General features: G+C 40.2%; 1 protein-coding gene across 3 annotated transcripts in view; it reads right to left on the bottom strand.

Moving 5' to 3' along the window:
- SVEP1 (sushi, von Willebrand factor type A, EGF and pentraxin domain containing 1) overlaps positions 1–15,717 on the bottom strand; it is a 200,698-nt gene that overhangs the window by 26,408 nt on the left and 158,573 nt on the right. For all 3 annotated transcript variants that reach the window (XR_011254209.1, XM_069575440.1, XM_069575441.1), the window contains 3 exons: positions 9,251–9,923; positions 4,676–7,467; positions 2,394–2,619 (listed from right to left, as the gene is read on the bottom strand). Coding sequence is in view for 2 of the 3 variants with exons in the window: in XM_069575440.1 (XP_069431541.1) it covers positions 2,394–2,619; positions 4,676–7,467; positions 9,251–9,923 (3,691 nt within the window). In the remaining variant the exon portion in view is untranslated. The remainder of the gene's footprint in view (positions 1–2,393; positions 2,620–4,675; positions 7,468–9,250; positions 9,924–15,717) is intronic.

Below are 15,717 nucleotides of genomic sequence, written 5' to 3'. Positions count from 1 at the left end.
GAGAACTGTATGGTAGATACAAATATTCCATGACTTAATACACCCTTATATTTTACATAATTCTACATTTTAATCTAAAGCTGATAAGAAATAGACACATTTAGGCATACCACCCAAAGTTTAAAAAGATGGCTTCTTTTTCTCCATGTCAACACAAATACTTGAAAACATTCTATGACATATTGTGAACAAGTCACAAAGTTAAAAACAAAAAAAAAACACCACCACACACAGAGACATTACTTTGCCAACAAAGGTCTGTGGAGTCAAAGCTATGGTTTTGCCAGTAGTCATGTATGGATGTGAGAGCTGGACCGTAAAGAAGGCTGAGCACCGAAGAACTGATGCTTTCAAACTGTGGTGTTGGAGAGTCCCTTGGACTGGAAGGAGTTCAAACCAGTCAATCCTAAAGGATATCAACCCTGAATATTCACTGGAAGGATTGATGCTGAAGCTCCAATACTTTGGCCACCTGATGCAAAAAGCCAACTCATTGGAAAAGATCCTGATGCTGGGAAAAACTGAGGGCAGGAGAAGAAGGGGGTGATAGAGGATGAGATGGACATGAGTTTGAGCAAACTCTGGGAGATAGTGAAGGACAGGGAAGCCTGGTGTGCTGCAGTCCATGGAGTTGTAAAGAGTTGGACATGACTAAGCGATTGAACACCAAACACACATACACATTTACTTAATTCCCACCCCCCCCACAATTAGTATTAACATTTTCCAGTCTTCTTTTGGGGTGTACAAAGAGGTGCACACAGATGTTTCCCTTGAAGACAATCATTTTCTTGCTAATGTTATATTGTTTTCTTTGAGGAAATAGCATATCAGTTGAATAGCATTCGAAACAGGACTTAAGACTAAACACTTTATTCTACAGATGAGCCCAAAGTAATTTTATGTATATTAATATACACCTGTCACATAATTAACCATTCCCCTAATGTTGGAAATATATATTATATCTAACTTTTCAATGCTGTAAATAATGCTTCAATAAATATATGTCTTGCATAGATTATTCTAGGTATTACTATTAACTTTTAAAAGCTACACAGCATTATTTTCTTTTGATGTATCTGGAGTTTATCTTAGCATATATTAACTTTTCCCCTAGTAGGAAAAATTGTCATGATTCCTTTATTAGGATTTGCTTTTGACAATTTCTTCCATTTCTTTCATTTCTCCTTCTAAAAAATGTCACACTAATGTCATGCTGATATGTTGTTGTTCAGTCCCTAAGTCATGTCTGACTCTTTGTAACCCCATGGACTACAGCACACCACTTGTCCCTGTCCTTCACTATCTCCTGGAGTTTGCTCAAACTCATGTCCATTGAGTCAGTGATGCCATCCAATCATCTCACCTTCCGTCGTTCCCTTTTCCTCCTGTACTCAATCTTTCTTAGCATCAGGGTCTTTTCCAATGAGTCGGCTCTTCGCATCAGGTAGCCAAATTATTGGAGCTTCAGCTTCAGCATGAGTCCTTCCAATGAATATTCAGGGTTGATTTCCTTAACGATTGACTGGTTTGATCTTGTTGCAGTCCAAGGGACTCTCAAGAGTCTTCTCCAGCACCACAATTCAAAAGCATCAGTTCTTTGGTGCTCAACCTTCTTTATGGTCCAACTCTCACATCCATACATGACCACTGGAAAAATGGTAGCTCTGACTATATGGACCTTTGTCAGCAAAATGTTTCTGCTTTTGAATATGCTGCCTAGGTTTGTCATAGCTTTTCTTTCACGGAGCAAGTGTCTTTTGATTTCATGGCTGCAGTCATCTGATAATCCCTAATTAGACTGGATCAGGAATGCTCATAGAAGCTAAGCAATTCTAAGTAACCATAAAGTGGATAAGCAGAGGCAGAATTTGACTCCAGGTTGTTTCTTCTGCCTCTGCTCTTTTCCTAAAACCAGAAACATATGTGGTAACGATCACGGCTCATTTCTATGCACAGACTGTCCATGTGTAAAGCATTCACATGGTTAATCTGTCATGAATCTTTTGTTATAGATATCTGAACATTTTATCTATCTTTGGTACTTTTCACGTACCCTTGGCACTTTCTTATTTTTAAAAATGAGAATATTGGAAAGAAATGTAGGTTTTTATATTTCTATGAAAAAACTCCGCAAATTCTTTGACAGGGGAAACTTGAGGCATTTTCTCTTTTCAGGATAGCAAGATATTGCCTGTGTGGATATATCTATATCTATATCCACATACTTATACACACACTTACTTATACACTTACACATATATCCATATGTACACACACACAGCATAAGACACACTGACATATATATCCACATACACACACTCACATATAGTAAAATATATATATATAGATGAGTTACACCCTACATGTTCTAATTAAGAAAATCTTACCTGACATGTTGATATATTAACTCCCTCATAGGTGTACCCTTCTGCACAAGACACAGACACTTGCTTATTCACACTGAAATCATCTCCATGAACAAGTATGTGTGTTACATTTGTTGGCAGAGGACATTTTTTAGGACTGCAAGAAATTAGCTCAGGGACCCAACGACCGTCTTTCTGACAGGTGAACGTGTCTATATCTGTATCCATCATATAACCTCCTAGACACCTGCAATGGAAAAGAAAAGAGAGTGCCTTAAATGGAATGCAACGTAGTTGGTGACTTGTTCTTGGATTCAAGAAGCTGCTACAAAGCTCAGCACACATTTTATATGATATATTAAAATGGACTCAAACGTCAGGGAGATGGTGTTGCCATGCAAAAGCACCAGGATAACGATGATAATCAAATCAATCCTCAGTCATGCACATTAAAGAGGAGCCACGTCTAAACTTGCCTTAAATTTTGTTGACATGATTTACCTTTGCTCCGGATAATACCATTATTGAATTCATTTTTATTCTGAAAATACCTAACAGTTCAAGAAATTCTAGACAAGGTTCAAAATAAACTCAGATACGAGTAAGAATATAGCACAATTAGTATCTACGGGGAATCTATTTTGTTCCAAGCACTGTTCCAAGTCCTCTATGTAGTGTGTGTCTTTTAATCTTGTTTAGCAGCTATCATGTAACAGTAGTATTGGTGTTCAAACTCAAGTCAATCTGACTCTAAACTCTCAGGGATTCTGAAAATTTTGCATTTTTTTCATTCAACAAATGTTTACAGAATATTTATTAGATTCCACTCACTGTTCTAATTGCTCTACAGATATTAAATCATTTTCATGTCAACTCTATGAATAGGTGTGATTATTTTTATTCCCATTTTGTAGGTGAAGAAACTGACGCCAGAGAGATTAAATAACTTCTCCAGGAGGCAGCAGAGCTGAGATTCCTGCCCAGGGAATCTGGCTCTAGAGGCCCTGTTTTTACCACTATACTGAAACCATTTAATTAATATTTATTGGGTGGGTATATTTTCAAAATTTCACAAACTGCCAGGCTAGGTAACAGTCACAGGTTTGCAAACTTGGAATGATCAGTTTACTAACAAGTGAAGATCTGAAGATAGTCAACACACAAGGAATAACAAACAGGACAGTCCTAGGAAGCAGGTGGTATTGTCATTTCTCAAGCTATCTGACACCCGAACATCCAAATAGAAAACCACATATGCACTTCAGTCTGACGCAGGGTGCAGCATGCTTGGGGCTGGTGCATGGGGATGACCCAGAGAGATGTTGTGGGGAGGGAGGTGGGAGGGGGGCTCATGTTTGGGAATGCATGTAAGAATTAAAGATTTTAAAATTTAAAAAATAAAAAACTAAAAAAAAAAAAAAGTAAGGAATAATTTTTGTTTTTCTTCTTGGTGCATAACCCACTATTCCTTAGCTTTCATTTCACTGACAATATTCCCTTGGGTATGTTTCTTACAGCAAGTAAGAGAAAATGAAGGGCTAAAATGTCTACAACAGACAGGCTTAAGAAGAGTTATTATTCACAGAACGTAAGAAGCCAATATGTGAAGAACAATCCCTAATTCCTTCAGAGATACCAACAAAATCTAAATTGATTTAGAGGGCTTAGATATATTTGCACATTACAGGCATTTATTCCAATAAAAATCTAAATTATACATTCATTCCATATTTTCTCATCTTTTTTTAATACTACATTTTAAATAGAGAATTTTTCAGCAAAAAGTTACCATTTGTGCATTAAATGCTTAGTTTGCTCAGACAGCATAGGTTAGACGTCCTCTTAAGACTATCTCCTTATTTACGTTGCCCGTTAACAGTATGTGACTTTTGACCTGAATTCTTCAGTTTTTGCCCTATTTCCCCAACATTTACATATATGAATATAATTCTTAGGTGATACCAAAGAAATGTATCAGTGTATCATTCAAAAAAGAGCCTATGAGTTAATAGGTATTGAAGCTAGTTAGAGGATCTTGCTGGTCCAAGAAGCTCAACAGAATACGTTAATTATGATAACCGTTTTAGAAACTATAATCTGAAAATGTGGAAATTTACTTTTACAAGCCAATCTATGGATAATTATGGGCAGAATAAGGCCAAGTGTTGAAAGCTTCAGTTTTCAGAGAACAGCCCAGAGAAGATGTTTTCTTCCCAACTAGCTTGTTTCTGCTTTATCACTTTTCATTTTACAACCCTCCTGTCTGCGCCCCTTGGAGACTCTAGAGCTATGCATGGTCTTACCTGAGCTTCACTTGACTTTCATAGGTGTATGATTCTCCAGTTGCCACTGCATTGGAGACAGACGGTGGAGGTCCACAGGACAGGGGCTCACAGACTGGGTAAGGCTGGCTCCACGTCCCTTTCTCTGTACAAATCAGATCTGAACTGCCTTGGATGACATACCCAGGCTTGCAGGCGTAAGTTATCACATTTTCCTCCAATGAACCCCTTTCAATGATGAACGCATTTGGTATCGTTGGAGGAGAACCACAAGAAAGGTGTTCACAGCGTGGGAAGTCAGAGCTCCACTGGCCATCGGCTTCACAGGTGATCTCAGAGAGTCCCAGGAGTTGGAAGCCTTTGAAGCACCGAATCTGAGCTGCCTTTCCACAACTGACATCTGTGCCATTAACAGCTCCACTCTGAATGGTTGGTGGGGAGCACTTGCAAGGCAAGCAGGAAGGGGGGCTGCCGCTCCAGGAGCTATTAGAGAGACACTTTCTTGAAGGACTTCCATGGAGCTTATAACCGGGAAAGCACTGGTACTCTATCTGCCCCCCACGATAAAAGGAAAAGCCATTAGGAAAGCCACGGTCAAGATCTTCAGGAGGGCTGCAGTTGACTGGTTTACAGACAGGAACCTGGGCATCCCAGTTACCATCTGACTGACAGGTGAGTTTGGGGGCCCCATGTAATGCATACCCATCCTGACAGTGGAACACCACTTCCTTCCCGAAGCCATAGTCCAGGCCATCCATCACCCCATTTTCCACCTGTGATGGGGGAGCACACTGGACGGGCACACAGGTGGGAGTGTTTCCACTCCAACTTCCATCAGCAAGACACACACGACTGCTGGCCCCCTCCAGCAAGAAGCCTGTGTTGCAAGTGTACTGAACCTCTTTCTGGAATGTATATTCCTCCCCCTTTATCTGGCCGTTGGCTGAGCTCGGGGGTGAACCACAGTCCACGGGAATACAGACTGGCTCATCTCCATCCCACGTTTTATCTTCTTGGCATGTTCTCCTGCTGGTGCCATTCAGCACATACCCAGAATTACACTCATAGTACAACACGCTCAGGTACGAGTAGGTGCTTCCTTGGATGGAGCCATCCGTAACTGGATTTGGTTTGGGGCATGAGATGACCTCACAGCGTGGGGAAGCACCACTCCATTCTCTGTTCCTCAGACAAAGTCTGATGTCGGAGCCCACCAGAGTGTGTCCAGGTTTGCAGCTATACTGTACGGCACTGCCCGTGGTCGTCTCTGTAACATGCAGAAAGCCATTTTCAGGAGCAACGGGCAGGTCACATTCAATTGAAATGCATGACGGAGCACTGCCATTCCAAGTCCCATCTTCCTGGCAGATCAGCACAGCGTTCCCCAGGAGTTCATATCCCGGATTACAGCTATACGAAACCAGGGTGTTGTATCGAAATTTTGCCGAATGCATAGCAGGAGACCCCTTCGTGTTTCCCCAGATTTTAGCCACTGTTCCCAGATGATGAGGGGGGTGAGGAGTCACATGTGGAACTTCCATCATGTCGTCTTCTTGGTTAAAATATCCCTGACCATCTCTGACCACAGTAGAGTCTCCAAAATCAATGTGAGGGGGGAGACCACAGTCGATGGGTACACATGTCGGGATGGAGCTTGACCATCCAGACTCTTCACAGGTCTGCATGGTGTGACCAGCTACCTGGAACCCAGGGAAGCAGCTGTAGATGATCATGGCACCGTAGCTGTAGTCTGCACCTTCTACGAACCCATTTTCAATGGGTTGTGGGGGATCACAGTGGATGGCATTGCAAGATGGGACGTCCACATCCCAATCTCCTGTCTCTAAACAAGTCAAGGCTTTGGGACCTTCGAGCCTGAAGCCTTGGTCACAAGAATATGTAATGGTTTGCCCATAGTGTAGCTTTGTGTAAGAGAATTTGCCATTCAAAATCTCCTTGGGCTTTGAGCACTCAATGGGTTTACAGGTTGGTTTTTTCCCGAGCCAGTGACCATTTTCTCCACAAAGAGTGGTGGTATTGCCCACCAACTCAAAGCCTGGCTTGCAGGTATACAGAGCTGTGCTCAGGTAGGCGAGACCTTGCACGTCGATGATGCCGTTGAGGATTTCCTCAGGCTGCGGGCATTCCACTGGCACGCATTCTGGCAGTGGAGAGCTCCAGGTACCATCAGCTTGGCAGGAGGTGGTAGGATCTCCTTTTAAGAAAAACCCATCCACACAAGAGTACTTGACAGTACTTCCAAAATGAAGAGCAGAAGAAGGAGCAGGGACACCGAAGGAAATGAGGGGAGGTGGGCGGCACAGAACCATCTTACAGACAGGAAAAGAGTCATTCCACTGCTGGGACGGCAGGCATCTCAGGACAGAGCGGCCCTGGAGGACGTGCCCTTCCTTACAGGAAAATGTCACCACTCCCACCTCTGTGGTCAGCTCCTTCAATACGAGCTGGTTCTCCAAGAGGGGTGGCTCTGGGCACTTGGCAGGCACACACTTTTGGTTTGGCTTCTTACTCCATTTGCCAGATTTTAGGCATGTCCAAGAATGATCACCGATAAGCTCATAACCCTCATTACAGAAAAAGTGAACCTTGGCCCCTACTTCAAAATTTTCTCCTTTTATGTAGCCATTCTGGATCGGGGGAGGTTTCCCACAGTTGAGAGGGATGCATGACAAAGGGGATTCACTGTGCCAGTGGCGATTGGCTTGGCAGACAAACACAGGACTTCCAACTGACTTATAGCCTGGGTTACACTGGTACCTCACTTCACTCTCAAAGGTCCTGCCAGTTGTATGCTGGATAACAGGGAGAGACAATTAAACACAGTTTGTATAACAGATAATATAACTGACAAAATACAATGAATCATGGTAAAGAGCTAAACTAAAATGCCTGTGTTAAAATAGATCAATTAAAACATTAGCAAATGAGGACTTATATTTTTCCAATAGGTCCACTCTATTTTTTCAATTTAAATAAGTGAAAAGGATGATAGAAGGTCAAATTAAGTAATCAGTACCTATAGCAGAAATACTAGCCACAGTGGTAAGACCATAAAAGGGAAAAATTCAAGTCTCTAAATTGATGAGTAGATGGAGCAATACCAAAAATTATAAACTGCTTGGTAAATTCAAACAAATCTTACAATGCTATAGTTTGTTGTTTTACTTGCAGAAAACATACACAACACAAAAATACATCTGTTTGTGCTGTTAAAAAAAATTTTTTTTAATATGTATGGACCTATTGTCAGAGTTTGTATTCCTTTTTAATGCACTTTAAAAAAACTGCTGCCGTAACATAAGGGTGGAAGATAAAAAGTAGTATTTTTATCTTTTAAACAAAAAATATAATATTCATGAGCTCAACATTCAGATACATAAGTATATAATATAATAATAGATCATTTTAGGCAATACTAAGATGAATGAGTTATGAAAACTTTAAAAACATTACAATGGTTCTTTTGTTAGTGATCATGGTAAAGTCTAGCTTCTGTGCTGCAGTAAACCTCCCAGTATTTGGACATAATTATTTACTTTGTTTACCTATTTATTTCTTGGGTATCCCACATACACATAAACACCATGATGGATCTAATCACAGACCTATTCAGAATTATTAAATACCAGATCTCGATTGCTTACCTGATACCTAGTAGGAGCTCCAGAAATATTTGTTAAATGAATAAATGAAGAAAGCCTTCTTACATATACTAGACACTCTCATTTCAATGGAAAGTTAATACCTCTGAACAAAGGTCTTAGACAAAGGCTTTCACTGTTTTAAAATATAAAGGAGAAACGGTGCTATATGCATGTGTGAATTTTTAAAAAGTATTTAATTAGAATATAATCTGCTTAAAATGGCCCTTGATTTGGGGGAATAGATTCTTATTCCTGATTTCTTGATAGATTTAATGAGCAGACACATATTAATGAGAAAGGAGGACATTTGTGGATATGACATAATGCTTTGTCCTGATAAAATTACCTTTAGGTGCCCTAAAAGAAAATCGCAAAAGCTGTCCCACAGTGAATGGATGGTTTACCGCCCTACTTTGTGTCTAAAAATTAGAGATGTTAACAGATTTCTCTAGGTTCCTTTTCGACCTTGATTTCTATAAAAATAAATAATACATCCATCATGCAACAACTTTTATAAAGCAAAATAATATTTTCTTAAAACTGTTTTATTGTAACTTCATGGTTAGGGCCAAGATACTGCTGAAAAGTATTTCAAGTGTCTGTATGCTAGCAGAAGGTAGAAAGCTATAGATTAAAAGGATTTATAACCTCTATCAAATTCTCTCCAATATTTACTGCCTATAGATTTAGTCTCTTATTCAATCATAAGCCCCTGGTTCTTTATTTTTCAATAGTATTTTTAAAAAATTGGAGTAAGTTGCTTTACGATGTTATGCTAGTTTCTGCTGTACAGTAAAGTCAGTCAGTCACATGTATAAGTGTACCCCTTCTTCCTTGGATTTCCTTCCACACCCCTGCTTCTGAGTAAGCCACACAGTGGGCTGGCCCTGTCAGCATGAAAGCCAGGGACACTTGTGAATCAGTCTCTTACCTCCAGAAAGCCATTCTCAACCTTCGGTGGTTCACTGCAAGATACAGGGTGGCACGTGGGTGTAGGGCTGCTCCACTGTCCTGTGGCTTCGCAGGCGCTCTTCTTCTCGCCTTTGATGTAGAAGCCCCTGTTGCAGCTATAAGCCACCATGGCTCCAAAACTGTAGTTTGATCCAATTGCATAGCCATTCATGATTCTGGGCGGCTCCCCACAGCGCACAGGGATGCACTGGATGGACATGGGGGAAGGGCTCCACTGCCCACCTCGCAGACACTCAATCTTTGCTGAGGTATTCAGTACAAAACCCTCCATGCATTTGAAGCTCACAACTGAGCCTGCTGCAAATTTTGCTTTGCTCACAGATTCCAAGATGCTGTAGGAAACAGCAGGGGGTTTTTCACAGAAATGAGCTATACAACGGGGCATGGCCTGACCTTCCGGAGGAACCCACTTGCCCTGGGCATTGCAGAGGAGCTGGGAGTTGTCTGCCAGGCTGTAGCCATCTGAGCAATAGTAGAATGCAATGTCTCCAAACAGCCGATGGGCAGTCTCTGGGGAGGCGTGTTCCACGCTGGGCGGCTCGTCACAGGAGACGGCCAGACATTGCTGGTCACTTCTGCTCCACTTGCCACTGGCCAGGCACTCAATAGTGTCAGGACCGGCAAGGGTGTAGCTATTGGATTGGGGAGAAAGAAACAGTAACTAAAGTATGTTTGAGAAAAGGTGTTTGTATCTTATTCTGTTTTTGTTTTTGATCTTTCCAACAATGACTTTACTTTTATTCTTTATCCTTTAAAACACTATTTACTGTTTGAATCTGAGCTTATTGACCAAATCATCTTCATCTGAGATACACATCTTGGTAATAATACTAGGGCTTGTTCAGAAAGGGAAGTGGGTTTTTGCTATTTAAGAAACTCTAAAAATTGTTATACATTTTCTTACAAATAAAAATGAGGAATAAGTTATGGTTCTGTTTGACTCAACTTAGTTGGAACTTCATCTGTCTACAGATAGTTTCAGTTGCTGACTTGATCATTTGTCCTAAAAGCTCTGATAAACCATAGGTAGCCTCTATGTAACTCTTAGTTATTCTCTTACTTATAATCAATGAACTTTAAAGGAGAGATTATAATTTCAGTCTCCAGTGATTCCTAAGGCCTTAACCACACTGTTAGCATTAAAAGCTATGTCTGAATATGGCTATTTGACCAGCACAAATACATTTTGCTTAATAACTCTCAAGTCTTTTTTACGCACAAGGCTTTTCACCATATATGATGGTAGATTGATGATTTACAAAAATCGTATTCTCAAGTACTCTCTCAATGAAGTAGAACACAATATCAGGATATGCAGTATTAGAATAATTACACCCTGACTTTCATTTTCACTTTCTTACTGAAGAGAAAGAGGATGGGGAGATTGAAAGGAATGCCTAACATCTGATTGGTCTGTCATTCTGATACTAATGAAGGGTAAGGGGACTGAAATAATTTGGTAGCAATTGAACTCTGCTAAGAAATACTAATTTCTTCATTTTACAGTGATGGTTCAGAAGGCTATATAATCTGCTAAGAATCACACAGATGCAAGCAGCAGTGTTAGGATCTGATTTTGGTTTACTGAATTCTAACACTTTTGTCTTCTCTCTTCTTCTCTCCTTAAAATGAGATCAGTTACATCACAGGTGGTGGGTATACTGTGGAAACTGTATGTCAGTGTTACTAGTACAAATTATTTGACTGACTCTTCAGCAGATTCTTAAATCATCAGTTAGTTAACATCTCCAATTTCACTTATGATAGAGAGGGTGGAATTTCTTTATCTTTGTTGGTAAGATTTATGAAATCTATAGAAAACAGAGATCAGGTAAACAATGATCGAGCAACATCAGAGATGTTTGTAACCTCCCTACCTATAATAATCATATATTATGCTGTGGGTAGAAATGGTCTCAAAGCAAACACTCATAGCTGTACTCAATAGCTAAGAAGTCTCCAGTTGGGGTCTGCTGAAGCTTGATGTTGTGGATTAGCTCAGTCCTTTGTATAAGAATCTGAACTTAATAAACTGTTAGATGGCTTCCATCTTAAAGGGTCTGGGAAGATATACAAAGACAGTATATTAAAACTTTATTATTAAAAATCCATTGTCCAAGGTCTGAGTTCCTAGCTTCGGCTATTACTGTGTAGAACATGCTCCATTTGTAGACATCCTCAATGTTTTCTATTTTTATGGCACAAATTTACACGCTTGGAACACTCTGAACCATGTATCATCATTTTCACAAGGTCCTTTAATGCTGCTACTATATTTCATTGGCTGAAGTTTACAGACATCATCTGAGACATCCATGATTTATGAGGATCCATTGTGCCATCTATAAACTGCTTCTTTATGTCATGAGACTAGCTGCTTTGAGGCAGAAGCCTCTACCTCCAGAACCTTCCTTATTCCTCAAAGCCTTTTAAGGACTCAAAACCAGTGCTTTGTAATCTGGCAGCATTTCGTTAGGCCTCTGACCTCTGATCTGCTGGACAATCTCCACTAACTACTCTTTGCTAATGGGAAAATCACAGCAAAAAAGCACTTCTGTAATGTAGGGGGAGATTACCACTAAATACTTGTATTTTGAACAAATGAATTTAAAGAACGTATTTTTGATACTATCCATACTTTCCTAGAATGGACACCATCCTTTTGTCTTGACTTTTCTTTATCACTCTCAATCATCATTTAGTCCTTCATTGGACAATGAGGTGATGCTATGGGCTAGAATCTCTTCCCCTAGTGCACAAGGCAATACCAGTGCCTGTCCTTGTTTACACATCTGTGTCCCAGATGAAACAGCTTTTGAGAGGAGTCATGAAGAAAGCAGGAAAGGATGAAAAGCAACAGGAGCAAATAAATGGGAGTGTGGTATAGCCGAGGCCTTCTGCAGATTTACAAACAGGAATGGCTTATGAACATCTGGAAAAGGAAGCAGCGGCCACTAGGATCTCATGTGTTTTTTGACAACTTCTGATGGCTAATGAGTCAAAGTGTGGCAGGCATAAATGAACTGGAAACCGGTTTTGACAGTTGCTCTGCAAGGTGTCTCGTAAGATTTTAGCTGGCAAAATGCTGCTAGAAGAGGAAGATATTTAAGTGGTTTGTTAACTGGATGACCCAAAGAGGACTGGTTAACAGAAGTAAGCTAGCTGGGCATGTCCTATCTTGTGAATGCCACAAAACTCTGTCCTTAGCCCACTGGTTTGTAAACAACACGTAACTGTAGGGTGAAGGATAAGGGCTTTAATAGTCCAGTTCAATGTTTCTAATCATACAAGGTAGTATTTAACAAAGATAAAATGGAGGTCCTGTATATAGACAACGAAGAAAAATTGCACGGAGGGAAACCTGGCTTAGTGGCAGCCCACATAAAAGACTTTAGTTTCATCAAACGGGTCAATGGTGACATCCTTAAAAGGGTTACTGTATCTCTAGAAACTCATTTATTCAGAAAGAGAAGAAGAAAGATGAAATAACAGTTATGTTTTAAGTACCACGTGCCAATCCCTAAATTTAGTGTTTGGTTTTTTTTTTTGTAGTTATGTTCCAATATGCATTCGGCTCTGGATATCACAGTTCGAAAATGGCTATAGGCCTATTGGAATAGACTCAGAGGACAGTGACTCTGAGAGTGAACAGACTTGGAATCACTTCCATTCATGAGAAAGAGAAAGGCAGATTTGAGGGTGAGCTGGCTGAAATGTCTGTCTCCCGATACCTTCACTTCCAATGCTGCAAGCCTGACATCTTAACCAGAGTGTAGGATCATTTTTTTTTTTTAAGTCATGGGAACGTATGAAGGGCTGGGATCCCTTTCTGAAACCTCTCAATTAGCTCCAGTGATCCATTTGTAGGAGAACCTTGGGACCAAGCCATCAAAACTTGAATGGCTGGCATTTCATAGAAGCAGAGAAATTTATACTGAATAACTTCAAAAGGTGGAAATAAAGCCAGTGCTTTAGACTAGATAAAATATTCAATGAAGAAATAACTGTCTTCTAAGATACATCAGTTAGTCTTTTAAGATGCTAAAGAAACATATGTTCTCTGAATGACAAAAAGAGGGATTAATTTGTAGTTACTGCTTAGATAGAACTATAACCAGTCTTTGATCAAACTGCCACATCATTCCATTATGTTAGAAATCTAAATGAGTGCTCACCTTTCTGGAGGACATAGTTAACTTACTTATGTAAAAGAATCATTTAAAAATGATGAAGTTTTATACTGATGATAAGATATGGCCTATAAATGTTGGCTACCAAAACAGGAAAAATTGGAATTGGTAAAAATCTAAAACGTTGAAATATTTAATTTTATTCTGTGTGACATTTTGTAGTCTCATTCAAAAAACAATGGGGACACCCTTGAAGTCTGTTATTTAAAACCGGGCCATATATATTTTAAAACAATGAAAAATTTCTGTAATTCCTAAGAAGACTGTCCCACTGATATTATAGTGATGCCGTAGAAGGAACATTTTAGGATTAACTGGCTGTAATGCATTATCATACTTCTGGAATGATCAAAAAATCCTTTGAAAATGGGCAGAGTAATCTCCAGATGCAATTTTCAGTGGTTTGATTCATGGCATGAATACTTACTAATGGGCCTGGGCAGCTTTATGAGAAGACTTTATGAGTGGGTTTATGAGTGGGTTATTAGCTCTTCTCTTAAGAAGTCTTAAAAGAGCAGCATACTAGTCTTCAAAGAGCTGCAATATAATAAGATCAGCAGAAAGTATAAATCTGTATCAGTAAGTAATTCTATTTTCAATTGAAAAAGATTATAAAAATGTTATTGTAGTATATACAGTAATTGCATTTTTAAAGTCTCTATTTGAGAAGACTCAAAAAGGAAACATTCTATCAGGATGTTAGGCTGTCAATAATCCTTCCTTCCGATTGAATTTCTTACCAAGAGAAAATATATGAGGATGAAAAGGAAAATGGGAAATAAGTGATCATTCTGTAAGTTGAGGCAGAAAGCTAAAAACCTCCAGTGTAACATTTTAATAAAAGATGGATTTGGAAGACCAATTTCAAGGCAGGAGACAGAAATGAGACATTCCTTATCTCCCATTCATCTTACTACTCTAGGCTCCTAAAGTCTCTGCTCTTCCAGCCTTATCTTGAGAAGGTATTGTCCCTTCTTAATCCAAGGAAAGGCTCATGCACAGCACAGCACTGGTATAAGACGACAAAAACACTGAGACCAAAGCAAGAAGGTGTGACTGTGCCCCCAGTGAGCAGGAGTGGGTAGCTCACACACTGTGCAGGGCAGCGGCCTGTGGGAGGCAGCCCAAGGGAGAAGAGGAACTGAGAGGGTTAGAGAGGGAAACAGGTTCTTGTCCGGCCAACAGCACTTTAGGAGACGGGAGGAGATGACAGTACACAAAAGCCGTGACGTGAGCACAGTGATTCTATCCTGGAATAGGGCAGACACAGCGCGTGTTTCTCTTGTCGGGGAAGAGATGGAAAAGAAGTGAAGCGGTAAGGACAAGCACTGACTTCTTGTTCTGGCTATAATATAGTCTGAAAACTGCCTCTATGCAATACTTAATGAAATACAACAAAAATTATTTTAAATGCATAGCTAAGCTGACAACAAATGTGCCAGAAATGAAGAGGAAATTAAAAACAGAAAAGTCTGTGAATAAATGCTATGGTTGCCCTTGGGTTGGACAGGAAAGGGACGTAAGGGCAGTAAATATAACCTTGGGGTTGAAGTAGAGAGTAATAGCTGAATCTCTGGCATGATTCTATGTCCTGGAAGGACATTCAGTGAAAGGATATTCACTAGAAAATTTGCACCTTGAGGCCCAGTGATGTGACAAGTGAGATCCCTGCACTTGCTAGGAATCTGGTTAGAAAAAGTTCCAGCTAAGGTAGCAGAACCCAGGGCTGCATCGCATGTGGATTTGAGGATAGGATTTATACCAATCAGGCTTCCCTGATAGTTCAGTTGGTAAAGAATGGGCCTGCCAAGCAGGAGACCCCAGTTCGATTCCTGGGTTGGGAAGATCTGCTGGAGAAGGGTTAGTCTACCCACCCCAATATTGCTGGGCTTCCCTTATGGCTCAGTTGGTAAATAATCCACCTGCAATGTGGGAGACCTGGGCTTGATCCCTGGGTTGGGGAGATCCCCTGGAGAAGGGAAAGGCTACCACTCCAGCATTCTGGCCTAGAGAATTCCATGGACTATATAGTTCCTGGGGTCACAAAGAGTTGGACACGACTGAGAGGCTTTATACCAATCATTTTGTATGGAAAGCCTTCAAACTGATAAATAAATGTAAAACTGGGTTTTGGTTGGTGATATTCCTGGGGTTATGCAGTAGGAAAAACAGTCCATATACTCAGATCATTAAAGAACTGTCATAGATTAAAACAAGCGCCAATACTATAAGGATA

The sequence above is a fragment of the Ovis canadensis genome, chromosome 2, assembly GCF_042477335.2.
Source record: "Ovis canadensis isolate MfBH-ARS-UI-01 breed Bighorn chromosome 2, ARS-UI_OviCan_v2, whole genome shotgun sequence".
Classification (NCBI taxonomy): Eukaryota; Metazoa; Chordata; class Mammalia; order Artiodactyla; family Bovidae; genus Ovis; species Ovis canadensis.
This window is presented reverse-complemented; position numbering and strand designations above follow the sequence as displayed.